The sequence below is a fragment of the Melozone crissalis genome, unplaced genomic scaffold (genome assembly GCF_028551555.1).
Source record: "Melozone crissalis strain CALT ecotype California unplaced genomic scaffold, PUWL_Pcris_2 ptg000012l_1, whole genome shotgun sequence".
Classification (NCBI taxonomy): domain Eukaryota; kingdom Metazoa; phylum Chordata; class Aves; order Passeriformes; family Passerellidae; genus Melozone; species Melozone crissalis.
The window spans coordinates 1,212,789-1,233,539 of NW_026535790.1; the positions used below are offsets into that span (position 1 = coordinate 1,212,789).

The 20,751-nt window shown below is 50.3% G+C and overlaps 1 protein-coding gene across 1 annotated transcript in view; it reads right to left on the reverse strand.

Annotated features, from left to right (window-relative positions):
- Positions 1–980: 980 nt before the first annotated feature.
- The window catches only part of RAB40C (RAB40C, member RAS oncogene family), a 33,975-nt gene continuing 14,204 nt past the window's right edge, over positions 981–20,751 (reverse strand). The window contains exons 2-6 of the mRNA XM_054270864.1: positions 17,414–17,474; positions 14,673–14,733; positions 4,556–4,633; positions 3,319–3,541; positions 981–1,564 (exon numbers count right to left, since the gene is read on the reverse strand). Coding sequence (XP_054126839.1) covers positions 1,284–1,564; positions 3,319–3,541; positions 4,556–4,633; positions 14,673–14,733; positions 17,414–17,474 — 704 coding nt within the window. The 3' untranslated portion in view covers positions 981–1,283. The remainder of the gene's footprint in view (positions 1,565–3,318; positions 3,542–4,555; positions 4,634–14,672; positions 14,734–17,413; positions 17,475–20,751) is intronic.

Below are 20,751 nucleotides of genomic sequence, written 5' to 3' on the forward strand. Positions count from 1 at the left end.
TCATGCTCCAGTGGGAAAAGCCACTTCTGTCCTTTCCCACTTTCATCCAGGAGGAGCCGCAGCAGCACGAGCTCAGGCAGCATCTTTGGGAAAGCAAAGCTGGAAGCAGCCAGGATCCAGGAGCTGTCATGGATAGAGGGCACTAGAAGCGATGGATGAGACTTTGAAACAATAAGGGACAAAATTCAGCATTTTTCCCCTGCTTTAGGCACAATGCTTCCACCCCCTGCTCCCAAATCCCCGATGAGAAAGCACAAAGTGAGCAAGGCCTCAGTCTGACCCCAGAGCTGCCTCTTCCTCCTGCCTGCCACAGCACTCCAACCGCCCAGGACCCTGGCCTCGCTGCTCTGCTTCTCCAAGCACTGCCATCCCACCCTGCCTTCAGCACTCACAGGTTCTAGTGAATGGTAGGAACAGAGCAGCTTGGGGCATGTTCCATGCCAATCATCCTTTCCTTCTGCACATTTAGTATTTAAAAGCACCAGCACGAGCCCAGAGGTGAGGGAAAGTCTCTTAAAGCATTTATGTGTTTTCATTGGAAAATCCTCCACTTGTCCCCTTTGCTGACACTGGGAAAGTCAATCCAGTGCTTGTATTTACATGGCTGCATAAAATTTTCCCTGACTGCTTCTTAAAAAAACCCTTAAAAAACAAGTGATATTTATATATATGTATAATATTTACATAAATAAGTGAAGGCAGCAAATGGAGCGCTGCCTTCCCCTTTCCAATTGGCCAACTCTTGCCTTGTTTTCTGTTTTTTTTGGCAACAGCAGGTTAACGTCCTGGTGAAAACTGTCATTAGTGCCCCGTCCCTGCTTCTTTTTGTCTACATCCAATGACCACTATTGCACCAGCAAACTGTTCAGGAGGCCAAGAGTTAAAGTTGCAGCACAGACTCTCCTTGCCTACTCCCTTAAGCCTCTCAATCTTCCATTAAATCCATTGCTCCATTGAGACTGGATGAGCTTTTTTTCCCCTTCCCCCCTCCCTAACCCGGCAGCTGCTGAATTTTCCACCCCAGGCCAAGAGGCAAAGCCCAAAGCATTCTTGGAGGGTCACTTGGCAGATCCTCTCCCCGCCAGCGCTGCGGGATCCAGCCGGCACCATGCTTCTTCCTATGCCAAGCCAAAACGCGAGCACATTCCTAACGCTCGTGCGTGCCATTGGAAAAGCAACCGTGGCCCATCTGCAAGGATCCAGCGGAGAAGGGTTCGGTGTGCAAACAGCTGTACACGGGCGGGCGGGCGCGGAGCCGACAGAAGCTCGGGGTGCCCATCCTGCTAAGAGATCTTGCAGTTGTTGCGCGAGCAGTTCTGTGGGGGGCTCTGGGGCGGCCGGATGGATTTGGATCTCTTCAAGCTGTTCCCTTTGCTGCTGCTGCCGCCCCCGCTGCTGGCCAGGGAATAGGAGCGGCCGTGCATCATCACGGCGTTCATGCCGTTGGCCATGGAGAAGGATTTCAGGTGGCTCTTGATGGTGACGGGCAAGGGCAGCTTATCAATGAGGTGCACCGGGGTGCAGGACACGATGGCTCGGCAGCACAGGTCCTGTAAGCTGAACACTGCGGGGACAAAGGACCACACGGTCAAGGGCAAGGAGATCTCCTGGGCTGCCCTTCCCCACAACCATTCCTTACACTGCACAGCTCCAGCTCCTCAGGGAGATATGTCAGTAATGATTGCACAGGAGCTGGGAGTAGGGAGCAGGGTGTTTAGGACAAAAGCTTGGGAAATCAAAGTGAGCTTTGCTGTTGGAGGTTGGTGCTTTGCCAGACACCAGCTTTGGTGTGAACACAGGGTTAGGCACTGCCAGCCCTGCTCTGCTCAGCACCCGGGGCTGGCAGTGCCTGGCTCACATTCCTGAGAGACACTTGGCTTCTCAACCCATCCTCTGGCAACCAGGGCATGCCTGGCAAAGAGGCAATAGGGTCAGCAAGTCCTGAAACAGGACAGTGTCAGCTGGGATCTGCAGAACCCCCAGGCGCAGAGACCCCAGCAAGCCAGAGCACTCAGAACATCACTCTGCCCGTCCCAGTTCCCCAGCATCCTCCCAGCTCAGCCTGCACCCTGTGAGCCTGCCTGCCTGCCTTGGGAAGTCCCTCTCCCTGCCGGGGAATTCCCAGCCAGGGGCCACACGAGGGCACTCGTTATCCTCCCGCCTGCCAAAGCCACGCTGCCATTCCCGAGCAGGCCGATCCCCACTCCCTGCTAGGGAGCCCCGTTCATGGAATCACAGAACCATTTCGGTTAGAAAGGCCTTCTGAGACCATCGAGTCCAACCATTCCCCCGGCACTGCCAATGCCTCCACTAACCCGTGTCCCCAAAGTGCCACATCCCATCATTTTTTGAACACCTCCAGGGATGGTGACTCCGAGGCTGCCCTGGGCAGCCTGTTTAAGTTTAAGTGCCTGACCACCCTTTTTGTGAGGAAATTTCCCTTAATGTCTAATCTAAATCTCCTCTGGCACAGTTTGAGGCCGTTTCCTTTTGCCCTTTCCATTCCAAAGCAGGCAGTCTGCAGTCTCAAATCCTCTGGAAAAGATGCAGGAAAGGTCTGTGCATTCAGCCCATCCCTGCCCACCATCCCTGTGACCTGCAGACCATGGCACAGCAGCCAGGCTGGGGACGGGAGCCCAGGCAGAAAATCTGGTGACTGGAGCTGGCAAAGAGGATTTTCTCATCCTGCTGAGCAGGGGCTGAAGGTCCATATGAGAGCAGGACACCCCACAAACACAGATCTGCTGCTGCTCAGACTGCAGTGGGACACACTGCTACCTCCAGCCAGGAATAATGCGGGAAGTGAGATTATTCCGCTTCAAACTCAACAGGCTGAGACATAACATGGAATCTGCTTGTGGTTTCCCTCCTTGTGGCACATATGCCTGGATATATGGAATAACCCAGCCCACTGCTGCATGCTGACAGCAGGGATGAGATTTAGTCCCTTTCAGCTCCTTGGGCACACTGCTTCCCTCCAAAACAAAGACAGGCTCAGGCAAGGGAAAGGAGTGAGGTGCTTACACTTGGATTTATCCCACACAAATGTTTGGCTGAAGTACTTTCAATGTGGGAGCTTATTTGCCCTCAGCCTCACCCAGAGTAAGTGAAAAGGCAGAGGATGCCCCAGAGCACTGCAGCTCCCAGACATGCTGAGCTGCCCTCTGGAGCTGCCCATCCCTACACCAGCACAGGCAGCTCCTGGCTCAGCTTCAGCTTGTCTGGCCTGAGGGATTCCCCCACGTGTGGAGGGTGCAGCTCCCACAGCTCCCACCCAGGCAGCCCCAGGGCCCCCCCAGCCCCCCCCTGCCCACTGACCTCGGTTGGGTCTCCAGATCTTCTCCATGCCGTGGCGCATGAGGACGATGCGGGACAGCTCGGTGAAGGACTCGATGACGTTGAAGTTGCACAGGGGGCTCACCTCGAAGAAGGTCATGCAGTTCTTCTCGGCGTAGGCGCGCGCCTGCTCCGTGGGCACCTGCCGCTTGAAGGCCAGGTGCAGCCTGTTCCCCACCAGGATCCGGGGCACACCTGGGGCGTGCTGCAGCAAGGAAAGGGGTGAGGAAATCAGGGCTATGTTGCAGTGTGTTGTAATAGCCTCTTTTAGACTTCCAGGTCCCTTCCCAGGTGTGCCTATACCCCTCTCCCTTCCCCCTTGCTGAGTGAGTCCTGTCAATCAGGCTTAACATTCCAGCAAGGTGTCGTGTGGTTGGTCAAGTTCAAAGGATGCCCCTCAGGCCTGGGGGTCATTGGCCTGTCTGGGTGTCCCTCTGTCCCTTGAGACCCTGCCCCTCTCACCTGGTTGGTGCTCACCTGTACCTCCCCTCCCCCTATCCCGGAGCTTAAAAGGTGAATCAGACCATGCGATCAGGATTCTGTTGGAGCAGTTGCTCACGTTCAGACCTCTGTAACCATGGAATAAACCTCTGGATTTAAACCCTCCAGCAGAATCCATCTCCTTTTCCTCTTCACCATCGCCTGAAGCCTTCCTCCTGAGGTAAACTGAGTTCCTAACAAGTCTGGACTTGTTCAGTGCCCAGCTGCAATCTCCAGCAAGCCAAAGGTGTCTCTGAGGTGAAACACCACAGCTGCCGCCTTTGGCTCAGCAGCAAGGGTCAGACTGGCCCAGGCACAATCTACCTGGTAATATTGGGATTCATATTCCAATAGGGCTACACCCAGCATTTTGCTTAGCTGCAATAGCAGTGAGGGGAAAACAAACAGAAGCTGCTCTGTGGCTGAGGGACTGGCCAGCAGCACCTCTCTGTGGTGGGGACAACTCATTTGTCACCTCCCATTTCTGAGGGAACTTTCCCAGTCTATTCATTTCTGAGGGAACTTTCCTGTCTTTTCTTGACCATTCCTGAGCCATCTCCTACTACTCCAGATTTACAAAGAGATGGAGGGCAGACATTTATTGCTTTGCTCCACTTATGACTGCACTGCCATCGTGTCCCCTCCACAGCAGAGCTGTCCCCATGTCAGGTAACACCTTGGGTGATCCCTCCCCATGTCTCTGCTGTGGATCATTGCATGGGTTCCTCCATTCACTCACCTCATCTATTTCCTTTATCCATCGGTCTATCCCATCAAAGGACCAGCGATTAGTGATGTCATACACCAAGAGAATTCCCTGGTGGAAGACAATCAGAAGCAATCAGGAAGTTCCATAGCAGGGCAGGACACCCCTGACAGACCCTCACATGCAGAAACCAAGAAGCAAAGGGACAGAACATTGCTCCAGCCACACCATTTGTGTGCTGACAGTGCAAAAATTGAGACAACAGGGCTGTGCTAATGCAGTCCCAGGTCATTAGGGAACGTTTTACTCCTGTTTTGGCTCTGGTATCTGCCAAATAATTTCCAAAGCTGCAGTCTCTACAGAGGAGGAGGAACTGCCTTGGTGGCTGTATCTGGAGGAGCAAAACACACCCTTGTCCTATCACAATTCTGATACAAACTTGCTGAGGCAGAAATACACCTTTTTTTCTATCCCCTTACTGACAGCTGCAGTCAGTGGGGAGGTGGCAGCAGGACAGGAAGGAATTTTCAAGCACATCCCTCTTCACCAGAACCTGTGTCACTGTGAGCCCTTTGCTGACAAGGAGGAAGATGAATAATGCTGATAAGCACCACAGTATCTCCACAGACTGAGCTCTCAGGACTGGGATCCATCCAGACTTCACTGAAGGTGTTTCTATTGTCGCTGCCACGCTGGCAGAGAGCAGGCCAGAGGTACCTACAGCATCCTCACCTTGACATCCACTGTCCCCGAACATCTCATCCATGACTTGCTTCCCAGTCACCTCCTGAGGTGCAGCACGTGGTGCTGGCAGCAGCACAGGCACGACTCAAGGCAGGAGAGACAAGGGACAGCTCTGAGGAGTCTCCATCTCACCCCAAGCTGGGCTGGCAGGACCCAGGAGCATGGCCTGACTGTTGGCCATCACTCAGGTCCACAGCATCTCCCAGCAAATGAGCTTCTCTTGAATCTGAGTATTTCTGAGGACAGACACAAGGAAAGTAGGCTGTGCCTGGCCCCGCAGGCACACAAGTCAGGAGCTGCTGCTTGGCACCAGTTGGGCACAGACAGCATTTATAGAATTGTCCTCAGCAGAGCCTTTCTGCAACCCTCCCATTATTTTTCTGACTTCTTGTCACTCTTCTTTGCAATAAAGGACATTCCAAGTGACAACAGGCACTCAGAGCTGACTTGGCAGAATCACAGTACAAGAAGGCTGGAATGGGAACTAGGGAGGAGGAGATGATGCTGTGCTGAGAGAGGAGGGAAGGAAGTGCTGGATGAAAAGGAACCCAGCAGCAGCAAGGCTAAGGGCAAACCAAACCAGACCATTGAGCACCAGGCTCTGCAGAATCAGCCTTCCCTGAATCAGGGGCATCCTCCAGGAACAGCCATCCCCTATAGCAAAGCCCCAGCATAGGCAGAGATCTTAAATTGGCAAAGGAAGGTGTCAGCTTTCAGCCCAGTCCTCTCTGTGCATTGAGCAGAGGGAAGGAGAGAGCTGAGACACTCCCAGAATCAGCCCTGGGACGAGTCAGGGACCTGGAGCACCCTCCTGTACCTTTGCCCACTGAAATGAAAGGTGTGCTACACAGATGGGAAGCACAAGCTACCCAGTCCTCCCAAACCCCCCTGTACAGTCCCTGCTGCTGCCAGCCCCTGTGCTGAACTGAGAGCAGCCTGTGCAGAAGATCTGTGTATGATATACTTCAAATTTACCAAAAAAAACCCCATTAACATGAAATGTGAAGCACACAGGAATGATAAACTGGCATCTGGGCCACAAAGGCACCTGAATTCTCACAATAAAGTCACATCTGGAGCTGGCACTAGCACTGCTCCCCCCTCATGGAACAGCAGCCGTTCCCGGAACGCTCTGGGTGTGCCTCGACCTTGTCTGCCTTTCCCTCAGCTCCTCTGAAATAAGCAGCTCTCAAAGCCTGAACAATTTGATAATTTTATAACAATTCAGATGCTTCCTTGCAGAATAATTCTGATTCTTGAGCTGCACCCCCAGCCTCCCTGCCCACTGCTTCCAGCCCAGGCAGTCTCTCTCCAGGTGGGGTTTGTTTTTTCTGTCCTCACTGGCCCTCCAGCATCTCCACATCTGCAATTGTACCCCCACAGAAAGGCTCAAATGCACAAAAATAGAAGGGCAGAGGGCACAGAAGGCAAGCCAGATGGGCTGGCTCCGTGTTTGACAGTCCAACACAAAGAGCAAGCCATTGAAAGTCTGGCTTTGAGGCTGTTCTGTAGGACCTGAAGTGAGTTTACATAATGGCAGAAATATCTGTGGGGTGGGGGAAACATCTTCAGTTTCCTTCAAGGAAAGTCTGGAGCTCCTACCTGTAATTTTTTGTAGTCTCATTTCTAGGACAGTCCAAAAGCTTCATAATCAAAAGAAATGGAGGTTGTTTTTGTTTTGGAGGACAAAAGGATCAGTTTCTCCAAGATTTAGAGAGGAAAAATAAGAAGGAAGTAATGATTTTCTGTAATTAAAAAATGCCACAAAACCAAAGATACTGCTTCTCAAGGACCCAATCTGGAAATACCTACTAGCAGGATACATCACATTTTAATTGCATATTAAAAAAAAGACTCTGAGCTTTCTTTTAATTTTTCCTCTATTTGTTTTGATTTCCAGCTTCCACGGCTGTGTGTGAGAATTAATGACAGCCAGGAAATAACAAAGCAAAGGGTTTGATGAGCCCCTTCCAACACAAATGGCCAGCAAGATAAATAAAGTCTACTTGCTTCATTTCTGGATTGACAAGTTCCTTCAGCCAAGAAAAACAGACCCAAGACCTAGTTTGTAACGATTATTTCTGCCAGGAATATGCCTGAGGAGGAGAGTTTTTAAACTTGCTGGCAGCTTCTGCCTGGATCTTCTTTGAATAGGAATAAGGATAAAACTTGAGCAAAAACACACCCCTAATTTCTCAGCAGGGTAGAAGGTCAAGACCATGATTTTTAAATGCAAAATGTGACCCTTTGTCTGCCAGTTGAGCCTCCAAGCCACACCATGGCTCCAATATCCACATTTAGAGCCTCCATGGCTCCAGCACCCACATTTGGAGTGCAGACTGTCCAGGAAAGCTTCTCAAAGGCCAAGTTGCCCTTGCCTTGCTCCATCCCCATCCTGCCCAGCTGGGTATGGAGCCCAGCTGTGCTGCAGCTCAGCAGGGGCAGCAAGAAGGCTGCTCAACCCCTGGCCAGCTCCTGGTGCTTCAGAGAACCTCACACAGCTCCCAAGGAGCACTGGCATGCTGCACACACCACATTTCCAGAGCATGCATCCCAAATGCACTGTCACTGCCATTGCTGCCCCAGAGAGAACAGCACTCAGCCCTGCACAGGGAGGGGGCTGGCTCCAGCTCTGCAGACAGTTCCAAGTAAGATCTGTCAGGCTTTTTTAAAGTCTCCTTTGGAATAACATGCATAGAATTTTAATTTCCTCAACTCAACAAATGAACAGTTTCCCATTTGCAGCCTAATTTGTTCTCTAAGTGCTTAGATGGTTGTCAACACCCTATTATCTCCACAGCTTTCAATTTTTAGTTTCACAAAGCCCTTTTGTACCATTATGTGCCCCAGGTTCCCACAGTATGGAGTGAAAAGCTCCACGCTCAGCTTCTCAGACCAAGGAGACCTGGAGCCCTCACAAGCCTCCAAAAGCCTTCCTTCTTTTCCTCCTCAGTCTGCCTACAGCTTCTGTGTAGGCAGAAGCTGACTGGACTCATCCCCAGATCCATGTGGGGTCTTTTCACAGTTGGATTTTCAGAGTTCATTGCCACTCTGGTTTTGTTCCACACTACTGGGATTGGCACAACCCTCAGCAGCCAGCGACAGAAATTTCCACATGAGTGCCTCCCATAGTGAACAAGGAATACAGACAGAGCACCAGTTATTGTATCCAGCAGCACATGTGGACATTTACTCTGCCAAACCCCAAATTTGCTTCCAGCAGGAGCTTACACAAAGATCTGTCCATGTAACTGAGGTGATGGTGGGGAAATATCATCTCTGCCTGCTTGCAGCAGGTTTGGACCAGGTTTATAAGCAAAAAGCTTTTAAAGGTAAGAGAAAATCAGCTTGCACACTCTCAATGCAAAGCAGGCTTGTCCAAAAAGGCTTCTCAGATGGCTTTAGGGGCTTCCAGCACACAAGAAGCTGCTAGGAACACTTGCACAACTGCCAAGGACCTCAGCCCAAGGCAGGCAGGGGACAGGGTGGCCAGGAAAGTGTCATTTGCTGATATTCTCCACTGATGGAAAAAAGCTGCTGCTGAAGAAGGCTGAAGAGCCCCTCAGAGTGAATTTTCTGTCCCACAGTATGAAATAAACCTTAACCAGAAGGTCCAGTGCTGACAGGAACCAGAACACTCTGTCTCCTGCCTGCTCTTTCACATCTCCATTTATCGTGGCTTTCCAGCTGGCACATCAGACACTGGCTCATGGACACCCTGCTGCCAAACCTCTTTCCAGCATTGGGGGTATTTATCACTGAGCTCTTGATAAGTATTCTGCAGGCAGGGCAGGCTCCTCCAGCAGCTGGGCAATCCTGTCTGAATGACCCAAGGCAGGTGAGGTATTTGCAGTAACCAAAAGAGCCATAAGGGAGGGCTCAATCTACACCTGAGTCTGCTGAGCTGCCAAAAATCCACCACCTTCCTGCATACTAAGAAGCCCTGAACAGGATAAACAGCAGCTCCTCAAACCACCTGCCTAAGCTGAACTCAACAATATTCATCATTTCTTTAGGGCTGCAGCTTTGCTGCAAGATGGGAACATTTTATCACACTGTCTGGGAAGGGTTTGGCAAGCCACACTTTCAGAAACAGTTTAAATCACTGGCATATGAGGACATCAGGAATGATCCTGACACTGCTTCTTCCTGGCTGGATCAGGAAGCACCACCACAGCTCTTTCTCCCCTCTGTGATCACTCTTGGAATAGTTTGCATTTGCTCACAGCAGCCAGAACAGTCACTCAAACAGCTGAGATCAGCCAGCCAGCTCTGCTGCAATGACTGAGACCTGGAAGCCAAGCAGAAAAAAAACAGGAGTCCAAGAGCAAAAAAGGTTTCTGCAGCACTTTTAAGCACACTAAAGGTGTGCTTAAACATACTTTTCACTGTACCCCATGCTGTGACAATTAACATAAAATCCTTGTGCAGCACAGCAAGTTCCCCTGCCCAAGCTGGCTCTGCAGGGCACAGCACTGCTTGGTTTCCCTCTCTGCCTCCTCCCTGGCCCTGCAGTCACCATGACTGGCTGCACTCCCCCTGCCCCAGCTGTGCCTGGAGGCCAGTGCTCTGCTATCCCAGACACAAATGCTCCTCTTTTGCCCCAGAAGGAGACCCTGAAGTGATGTGCTCAGGACCTGCTGGCCCATCAGAACCCAACAGAGAAGGGGATGAAGTGGAAACTCAACACCTAGGGAAGGAAGAGAAAAGGAGAGGGCTCCCAGGCACAATGAGGCAAAGGTGTGAGCTACATCTTGCTGTACAAGCCTCCACCTGGAGCCCAAGAGCTCTGTCCCTGACAAGAAAGATCTGCTAAAGCAGGGCAGGGAGGAAGGCAAGAGCCCTGTGATCCTCACAGCAAACCCTGAGGCAGTCATGCTGAAGAAGGGGCTGGTTCTTGCTCAGAGCCAGCTCATCAGGGGCAGCAAGGATGTTTCACTGCAGACAATTTCAGGAGGAAGGAGCTCCTGCTGAATGTGAAAGTCACATGGCTCAGGAGCCAGGCCAGTGGGGTGGAGGTGAAACTGGGGAAGGCATCAAGGTATTGGAGTCCTTTCCCTGGGGAGGGAGCAGCCAGAAGTTCAGCCTGAGCACTGCACCAGGCTGTGCCACGAGGGAAAAAAGAACTCCCAAGAAGGTCTGCTTGCTGTCTGGAGACTGTTTTTCCATGTTGCAACCTCTCCAGGGTCTACTTCAGAAAATTCAGGTTTTTTTTATCACTACACTTGAGAAACAATACAGAGTGTGTGGGAAAGTCAGGCATGCTTCCCTGGCTTGGAAGTATTTTTCATACCAAGTATTCTCTCAAGCACTGGCTATTCAGACCTGGGTAAGGGCTGCCAGGTTGCTGAGCCAGCCTCCTGCTCTCACAGCCAACCTGTACAAGTCCTCTCTGGAACCTCATTCTTCAAGCTCCCCTTGAGCTCTTTAGTCCTCTACTCAGTGAGAACCTTCCACTAATTGTCAGCATGAAGGTGCTCAAGGCCAGTTTACACCAATCTGTTCCTGTACAAATATCACACTGAATTCAAACAGAGCTTTTCCCATGCTGGCACCTCTTTCCTCTGCTGGATTTGTTCTTCCTGAGCCGTTGTGCTGTAGTTTCAATAAGCTGTTTCTCTTGCCTCCAAGGGGATTTGCATCAGCCTTCCTACAGGAGAAGTCTTCAAGTCTGATGATTCCAAGGCAGTAGAAAGGAAAGCAAACAGCCCTGAATGTATCCTGGAGATCACACCTGGAGTACTGCACCCAGCCCTGGGGCCTCCAGCATGAGAGGGATGTGGGCATCTTGTAACAGTCCAGAGGAGCCCATGGAGGTGCCCCAAGGGCTGGAGCCCCTCTGCTCTGAGCCAGGCTGGCAGAGCTGGGGGTGCTCACCTGGAGAGGAGAAGCTCCAGGGACACCTCAGAGCCCCTGGCAGGGCCTGAAGGGGCTCCAGGAGAGCTGGAGAGGGACTGGGGACAAGGGATGGAGGGACAGGACACAGGGAATGGCTCCCACTGCCAGAGGGCAGGGATGGATGGGATATTGGGAATGAGGAATTGTTCCCTGTGAGGGTGGGCAGGCCCTGGCACAGGGTGCCCAGAGCAGCTGTGGCTGCCCCTGCATCCCTGGCAGTACCCAAGGCCAGGCTGGGCAGGGCTGGGAGCAGCCTGGGACAGTGGGAGGTGTCCCTGCCATGGCAGGGGTGGGATGGGATGGGCTTTAAGGTCCCTTCCAACCCAAACCACTCCATAATTCTAAATCACAGAACTCAGAAGCATTTCTGTGTTTCTCTGCCAAGACCACATAGGTTATGCTGTAGTTATGCTAAGGCCATGCCAGAAGAAGTCAGCTTCTGCATACTGAAAATAACTGGAGGTGTTGGAAGTCCATCCTTGCAGTCACATAGGCATTTGTTATTCAAAACAAACAGTCCTCTTGCTTTGGTTAACCATTCAAAGTATAAATTTGGATATTTTCTTCATCCACTGAAAGTTGTGGTGAGTTATTTAAGAGACATGGCATCTGTATTTCTGTTAATACAGGAACAGCACTGGAACATCACATGGGAGCCAACCACTTGTGGCTGAAAACAATCTGAGTTTTACTCCAAGCCACCTGGAGAAGACTGTACAAGGACTCCAGTCATTTTCAAGAGGCATTTTCTCTGTGCTCATCTCCTGGGCACTTCCAGATGGCCTGGAGAGACTTCCCTTAGGAATTACCTCTCCTCATCCTAGGCTCCTTAGGGCTGGTTTGCTGCTTTTAAGCATTGACTGCTTGGGCAGACCAGGATTAAGGCATCACAACAGCACTTTGGAAAAGGCATTTGTTGCACAAGCAGAGGGCAGTCTTGAGGCAAAGGTGTGAGCTACACCTTGCTGTGCAAGGGAGCTCCATTCCCCAGCATTCAGCAGTGAATTGCTGTCTACAGCTTCCTGAAAGCAGGTGGGAGTCAGGTGGGGATTGGTCTCTTCTCCCAGGTAACAAGTGACAGGGTGAGAAGAAGCAACCTCAAGTTGTGCTAGGGGAAGTTTAGATTGCATTTTGGGGTAATTTCTTCATTAAAAGTGTGGTCAGGCATTAGCACAGGCTGTTCAGTGCACTGGTGGAATCAACATCCCTGGAAATGTTAAAAAATCCACGCAGAATGTGGTGCTGAGAGACGTGGTTTAGCTGGGCCTTGGCAGTGCTGGGTTCCCGGTTTGCCTCGATGATCTCAGAGGGCTTTTTCAGCCTTAGTGATTCCATGGTTCTATAAAGCACTCCCACTAGAGGTCCCCCTGCCGGGCTGATGAGGTTCACTGTCTCTCAGACTCACTCCTTGGGAGTGAGATGAGGCAAGGATGAGGCAAACCTTGCTGATGTTCAGGTGAGAGTTCCTGCAGCAATACTGATAAATACAGCTGAAGAAGGTCAAGAGCTTCACTTTGAGGAAGGAAGAGAAAATGAATCCCTTTCAAGCCTGTGGGCAGCCAGGTACATGACACCTCGTGGCACCCAAGCGCAGTGTCCGGGGAGAACAGGCTGCAGGAATCACAGGGAGGTGCTGTGCCAGTGCCTCACAGCTCCAGGCAGGTTCCAGACAGACGTGTGTCCCTCCCCATCCAACTGGAGTGTTCTCATCACTGCCCATTTCAGCTCTGCCCTGTGCCCCAGTTTGCCCTGTGGCAGCAGCAGGTGCAAGGTCTGGTGTGTGGGCTCAGGCTCTGAGGGTGCAGTGTCTCTGCAGACACTTGCTCTGAGGAGCTCCAGGTCACACCAAGGGGAGTGACCACAGTGCAGTGGCTGCACACAGGGCTAAAAGCTCCCAGGTGACATTCCTGGACACAGCAGCTGCTGCTTTCCATTCCCTGTTTGATCTGACACAGCAAGGTCTTAGAAAGAGCCTGACTAAAGCTAAGTTCTGTGGTCACCAGAAAACCACACTGACCAGTTCTGTTCACCTCTAACTGGTGAGGGAAGCAACATGGCCTCAAGCCCACAGGTTCCATGAGCAGGTTGTGGATTCCTGATCCCTGGAAGGGCTCAAGGCCAGGCTGGATGGGGTTTGGAGCACACTGGTCTAGTGGAGGGTGTCCCTGCAGATGGGAGAGGGTTGGAATGAGATGAGCCTTAAGGTCCCTTCCAAAGCAAACAGTGATTATGTGATGGGGGTTACAGATTTTTCTGAAAAGTAGTAAAGGCTGAAAGAAAATGAAATGTAGATGCTGAAAGAAACTCAGACACAGGACTGAACATGTGAACAGGAGATCCTGCACTCTCCCACCGCAGAACTCCACCAGGAGCACCAGGAAATTGGCCTCTGCTTCAAAGGAGCTGCCTCAAAGCGTCCAGACCACCAGAGATGTGCACTAACATGAATAAACAGGACATGGGGAGAGCTCAACAGCACACTCCAGGTGAGGTGCTCCTGTGTCTGCAGCACAAGTGAATTTGCAGGAAGTCAGAGAAAGAGAACAACACAGATTCTGCCAGTTAGCAAAGCAAAGATCTACAGATACAAGGAGCAAAAAGCCAAAAGTGGTAAGAGCTTGAGTAGAAGTACAGTGTTTCCCAAAGGCTGGGAATCTCCCAGGATACTGGCCTGCTTAGGAGGCTGACAGACAGCTTCTGACTCCTAGTGCCTAACAAAAGAGGAATTTTCTCCAAAGCTTTACAACTTGAAAACAATAAGGAAAATAAAGGAATTCATTTAACTTAGGTAAACTTTATCCTGGAGGGACCCTGCCATGCTACTAAAAGGACAACAGCAGAACTGTCAGAAAGCACTATTAAACAGCAATTTATTAAATGCAATTTTCCAGAGGACCACAAGATTTTTGTGCTGGTGAGGATCTTGATGTTATTCTGGAGCAGGGCCCAAAGGAGAAACTCAAAATGTAACACTCTGCCTCATGTTTTGAGAAACACACATACTTTACGTTCCAGTTGAGCTGCTCTAGTTTCAAGTCTGCCTCAAACACACAAGTAGGAGCCACCCCTATTTTTGGAACTGACTCGAAAGCAACACAGACTGGAAGAACTCCACTGGGAAAGCCAATGCCATATTTTAAACAAATTTTAAAAACCTCAGAAAGTAGGAGCTCCCACATTAAAGCTGAGGCAGATCAGGAGTGAGAATTGCCTCATCCTCCCTGACGACCTCTCAGCCCTCCTCTGGAAATTAAGAGTGAATATTGTCTGCACAGACCTTTTCTGTAGGAGTTTAGCAAAGTCTGCCATTCACTCCCTTCTCTCCCACCACTTCATAAGAACAGAATCCCAGGCAACATGACAACACTGAGTGTCTCTTGTCATCTACAGAGATCCTTTTGGTGATCAGTGCATTCCTCTTCAGAGCTCTTTATTAAGGCAGGAAAGACTTACACATCCCAAAGTTCAAGCACATGTGTCCCATCAAAGCCCTGAGAGCAGCACTTACCTGGGCTCCCCTGGAGTAGGATCTGAAAATAGTGCAAAATCTTCCTTGCCCTGAGGTGTCCCTAAAACACAGAAAAGTTACAGCTATGAGAGGTGGAGAACTGACTCCCATACTGCACATCTCCTACTGGCCATAAAGAAATAAATAAAAATCAGGGTTGATCTTGTCAGATCTTTAGGACAGGCAGGGTACCCAAAGTCCTCTGCATGGTGGGTTCTTCTGGGGAAGAACTGGTGGATACATCTCCACCTTTGGGTACAGGTTGTCACTGTCATTGTGCTTCCCATGGAGAAGACACAAGCCCAAACCTTGGCTGCAGCACTACTGGATGATGTGTGAGGGTATAAGTCATTTTACTGCCTTGGGCAAAGGATTTTCTGCCTGGTTCTCTTCAGTCCTCAGGAGTTCAAAGTCAGAGTGAGTCTGCAGAGGTCTCCCAGCCATGGAGAACAGCCAACCTAAATATGAACACTCACAGGAGGAGAAACTGCCTTGCACTAGGCTTCACCTGTTTTTCCACTACATTTTAACCAAAATAAAGGGAATTCTCTTGGAATTCTCTTTATACCCAGATCCCTGACAGACCTGGTCTATATACCCTATAGAAAGCTGAGGATCAGGAGTGGGGTACAATGTTTCTAGACCACTGTGACAATAAGGGGCCTTTCAGTCACTGTAACTTGTCTTGTCTGGACAAGGTGCAAATAAGTGTGACAACACTGCCAGCACCTCACAGTGCCCTTCTGGAATAAGACACCAGAGTCCAGCACTCTGATTTAACCAGGATATACTGAAAAGTGTCAGGCTAATCAGAGACACATTATGGTGTTTCTCAAATCTATTCCCTGGGCCAGGCTAAAAGACACTTTAATGACCACTGAGAAGGCTGAGGAATCCCTCAGCCCCAGATTTGCAGCTCTAGGAAAAACATACTGACCTCATGTGCAGGACAGTCATTTTTTCAGAAGTAAAGCTTTATAGGATCCTGGACATCAATCTAACAGCCTGTGATTACACGTCCTTCTCCCTCAACAATCAAATACTGGGTAAGTAATGGTAAAAGATTACTCTAAGGCATCATCAATCAGTGTTATCAGCTTTTCAGTTTCTGTGCTGCTCTCCAGCTCAAGAATTACATTATAAAAAGATGGTTTCAAAAGGGAAACACTAAGTTACTACACACCTGGGGCTGAAATGTTAAAATAGGTATCTTACAAGAGAGGCAAGAATGCAAGTGACACATAAAAACATCGAGGCTAGAAGAGATAAATTAGCTGCTTCTGTTCTTTTTTGTAAGAAAAATGAGGACATTCAGCTTCAAAGAGCAGGGCTGTAATTAAACCACCAAACTACACACTGCCAGAGTCAGTCACTGAGGCTTAGAACATGGAGTTCATTCCTATTTAACAATTCACACATGTTACTAATATCCCTGTTACTTGACCCAAGCATTTCTAAGGGGATATTTAACTCCATGTTTTAGGACTGTGTCATTCCCTAATTCCCAGATCTGGGTGAAAACCAGGGTAGGGACAGACAACCTATCCTGTCCTTCCCTTCCTCTTTCATCTCCTCAGACTGCTGTGTCAGCTCCTCAGCAAGTCAGACAAAGCTCAGCCAGAAGGGCTCCAGCTGTCCCTCAGGTGCTGACAGATAAGGCAGGGGTTACCCCTCCCAGGCAGGGCTCTCCATCTGTGTCCCAGGCTCTGGGCACTCCAGTCAGTCCTGCTCCCCAGGGGCTCACCCCACCCTGACGCGGTGATGCCTCCTCACTGCTTGTTTGAATTTTCTACTCAAGGCATTGAGGAATATCCAGCTGCTGAGGGACCAAGGGTTTCACCTGTTTTATTTTTCTACTTTCCTTCTCTTGTTTCTGTTTCTCATCCTTGGATATCAGGAAAATCCAGTATTGCTTCCAAAACAATACCAGTCCCTCAGTGACTGAGAGCAGTACAGGAACATAGAATGATGGAATGGTTTGGTTGGAAGGAATGTTATACACCAACCAGCTCTACCCTGCCATGGCAGGGACACCTCCCACCATCCCAGGCTGCTCCCAGCCCTGCCCAGCCTGGCCTTGGGCACTGCCAGGGATCCAGGGGCAGCCACAGCTGCTCTGGGCACCCTGTGCCAGGGCCTGCCCACCCTCACAGGGAACAATTCCCAATTCCCAATATCCCATCCATCCCTGCCCTCTGGCAGTGGGAGCCATTCCCTGTGTCCTGTCCCTCCATCCCTTGTCCCCAGTCCCTCTGCAGCTCTCCTGGAGCCCCTTCAGGCCCTGGCAGGGGCTCTGAGCTCTCCCTGGTGCCTTCTCCTCTCCTTCAGCTCTCCCAGCCTGGCTCCAGAGCAGAGGGGCTCCAGCCCTTGGGGCACCTTCATGGCCTTCTCTGAACCTGTTCTAACATATCCATGTGCTTCTTGTGACAGGAGCTCTGGACAAGAGAACTACAGGTGGGGTCTCAAGTGCAGAGTAACAGTGAAAATGGTCAGTTATGACAGACAATGACTGAATTCAGACTATTCCAGCAAAGAACAGCATGGTGTTTGTGCTACTTGACTGACAGCAAGGAATCTTGTTTGCCAGAGTAACTTTCAGGGAAGAACAGCCAGGAAGTCCCACCACACCCCAGGGATGGTCCACGCTCTCCACAGCCTGGTACAGCATCCCCTGGCCCTGTGTCCCTGCTCACCTGGCCTGAGCTCCCAGGGTTTGGGTTACAGAGGCTCAGAACACTCACCAGAGTTCCAGCTTGACCCTTCTGCCGTCCAACAGGATAGTAGTGGTCTTGTAATCAATTCCTGAAAGAAAAGCAATGAAAAGCTGAGCAAACTCTGAGAACATCTTCGAACCTTGCTCTGCCCACATGGAGCTCTCATTTCATGTTTCCTAAAGGGATGTTTTGTCCTTGTTCTGCTGCCTCTTTGAGGGGAGCTACAGAGACCTGACAGGACCAGACTTCTGCTCCATGGCAAAGGCAGCTCTGTGGAGCTCTATGAAAACACACTCAGCCCCTACATTGCTTCTGACTTCTTCATTGTGGTTTTAAACCTCTCAGAACTTGAGCTGTAGGAGAAGTTGGATGGGGCTTAGAGCAACCTAGGAAGGTGTCCTTGACAATGGCACAGGGGATGGAACAAGGTGAGCTTCAGGGTTCCTTCTAACCCAAGTTACTCCATAATTCCCTGAGATTCAGTGATTTGTAGGATAATCCCACATGGCAGCGATAAATTAGACTTCTAGGGGGTGAACAGACAGAAACAATTTGGATACATCTCTGCTACATCAGCCTGCAGTCCCAGCATTTCTCAACCTCCACTGCCTGCAGCAGCAGGGCACTTTGGGAGAGCTTACAGGAAGGCTGTCCAAAGATTGCTGTCCCTCCCTCTGAGCAGCTCTGGGGTGTGGATCCCAGGGGGCAGGTAAGGCAGGACACACTCCCCCCTTGTGAAGGGCTGAGAAGCAGCACAGATATCTGCTTTCACTTTTCACAAAGCCCCAGCAATGGAGCAGCAGAAACCCCACAAACCACAACAACCAGCTGTGCTGGCATGCAACTCACCCACACAAGGGGTGTCCACTACCTTCAGATACATCAGAATTTTGTTAAAGCTGGGAGCCTGTCACACAGACAGACTGAAAAGTTGGAAAAGAAACAACTGCCCTTGCAAGCAACAGGCCCAACCCACATGGAACACAGCATTCCCTGAGCCCCAGGCACAGGGCAAGAGGCACAACTGCACCTCCCACCTCCTGCCCAAAGCTGAGGGGCACCAGGTGCCCAGGAAAAGCAGCTTCTCTGCAAGCTCTTGATAATGAGCTTCAAGTGTAGTGAAATTGCATAAACAAAGCAGAGAGCACCATTACTGCACACCCACTGAAGCATCAACTAATTTACAACCTTTTAATAAAGCAGAGTCACTTCACTCTAATTACATCAACTTCAGTTTTTCTTCTTGCCAACAGATATCAAACTTTGAATGTCTATTAAAACCCCACACTGTGTTATGTGTTATGACCTGCATTTCCCTTTTCCTGCAAGGAGAACACTGCCCTGACAACCAAACAGACAAGTTTGTCAATAAAGCAAATGGATTTTTCTGAGTCATCCGCAGGAGTTCCCTGTTAGTGAAAAACAAATTAGATTTCAGCCTTCATAGGGTGCTATAAAAAGCAATAAAGATAATTATCTTAAATTCCAACTATTTCCAGTGCTGCATCACAGAAAATAGGCAGTTTACATTTTATCTTCCTCCAGAGACAAATGAATGATCTGTATTTATTTCCAGGCAGACATAAATCTCCCTCATCCCCAGGGATGGTGAGGAGTAGTGGGAGTAAGGCTGCTCTGCTACCAGAAGGGAGCATCCAGACATCATCCCCTGCCAGCTCCTGAACCAGGACCTGCTGGGCTGTTAGGGAATAGGCTAATTCAGCCCATTGCTCTGATTCAGATGCAAAATCCCGACAGACTCTGGCCCCTCCTTAGGCACAAGAGCTCCCTGTCAGAAGTGAGTCCCAATCACCCCCAGTGCCAGCAGGGCACAGCTGGAGCAGCTGTGTGAAAGCACCATGGGTGGGAACAGGGACAGTTTTCAGGGCACCAAGGCCACATGCTTCCAAAAATGCCACTGCTGAGCTGAAACAAATCGCTTGACTACAGCTTTTAAAAGTGAGAGAGGATCAGCTAAACTGAGAAGAGAAGGAAACCTGTTAATGGAAATGTCAAATCCGCAGATGTCGTCATTGTGCTCCTCGCCCACTAACTGCCCAGCCTACATCCCCAGAGGAAGATGGGCTCCCTGTCCTCAAAACTCATGACTTGGTCACCAGAGAAATGCTTTAAATAATCCATGTTCATCTGAAATTACACCACATACTTTAATCCAGAGGGACATCAGTCTTTGGGTGTTACATATGCTGGCCCAAGGAGGTCACACACACTCCAGTTAAAAGCAAGCTGGTATCTGGTTATGGGCTGAGAAATGTGCTGCACTTTTAAATGTACAAACACCCAAACTGAGACTAAAGGTTTTGGAGCAAACTCTGCCTACAAGCTCATTAATGAAAGACAAAACTCTGCACAACTGCAATGTTTTGGAGAAAATTTCAGCTTCCTTTTCCATCAACACTCAGCGCATCGGGACAGCTCAAAGGCACTCCCTGGTTTTGGTCTGTTATTTTAGCTGGTTAGCACTGAGTATGCTGCAGTTCACAAGCACAGCTCTCCCATGGCTCTCCTGGTGAGAAAAAATCTGCATCAGTTTGGAGGTGCCCTCAAAATCATGGGACTCTGCACTGTGCTGAACACCAGTACTGGCCCCTTTCAGTCCCAGTAACCCACAACCATGTCCTGAGCTGCAGCTCAAGGCACTCCCCCATTTACAGCTCACAGGGAAGCTGAGCAGCCAAGCTCCTTTTCCCAGGCCCAGCCTACAGCTCAAGCTCAGCCCTGGCTCCCCCCTTGTCCCAGGGATCTGGGGACAGAGGGTCACAGCAGCCACTAGATGCCACCTCTGCTCTGAGGCTGCTGGCAGTGCATGGCCATGGCCATACCAGGGCTGCCCCTCCAGCTTTACATTTCAGGCAGCTCAGACACAAGGGAAGTTTTCAGAACTTCTTTTCTACAGGTGACAGGGCTTCCCCTACCTGAGCATCACCTCTGCTCACAGCCAAGCACAGCTGATTTCAGGATGGACACTGAGTGGCTCTGATGCCACTCCCCTGACAGAGAGGGACCAGCCCAACCACGGGCTGTCCTGCAGCACACACAGCTCCACATTGGGCTGCTCCTGCAGCACACACGGCCCCAGCACGGGCTGTCCTGCAGCACACACAGCCCAGAGATCCAGCCCTGCCCAGCCCTGCAGCAGCAGCGCTGGGGGAAAAGAAACCACTCTTGTTTAAAGCCTACTTTATATCAACTGATCTCTTTCTGGGCCGATATTACCATGATGCAACAAAGCAAATGAGACTCAGAGAACAAGTCTGGGCTGTTCTCTGGGATTTAGCATTCAGGCCGACTCCTGTGTTATTTTTCCAGCCCTGCTTTAGACTCCTGTTATGCTGATGCCATCC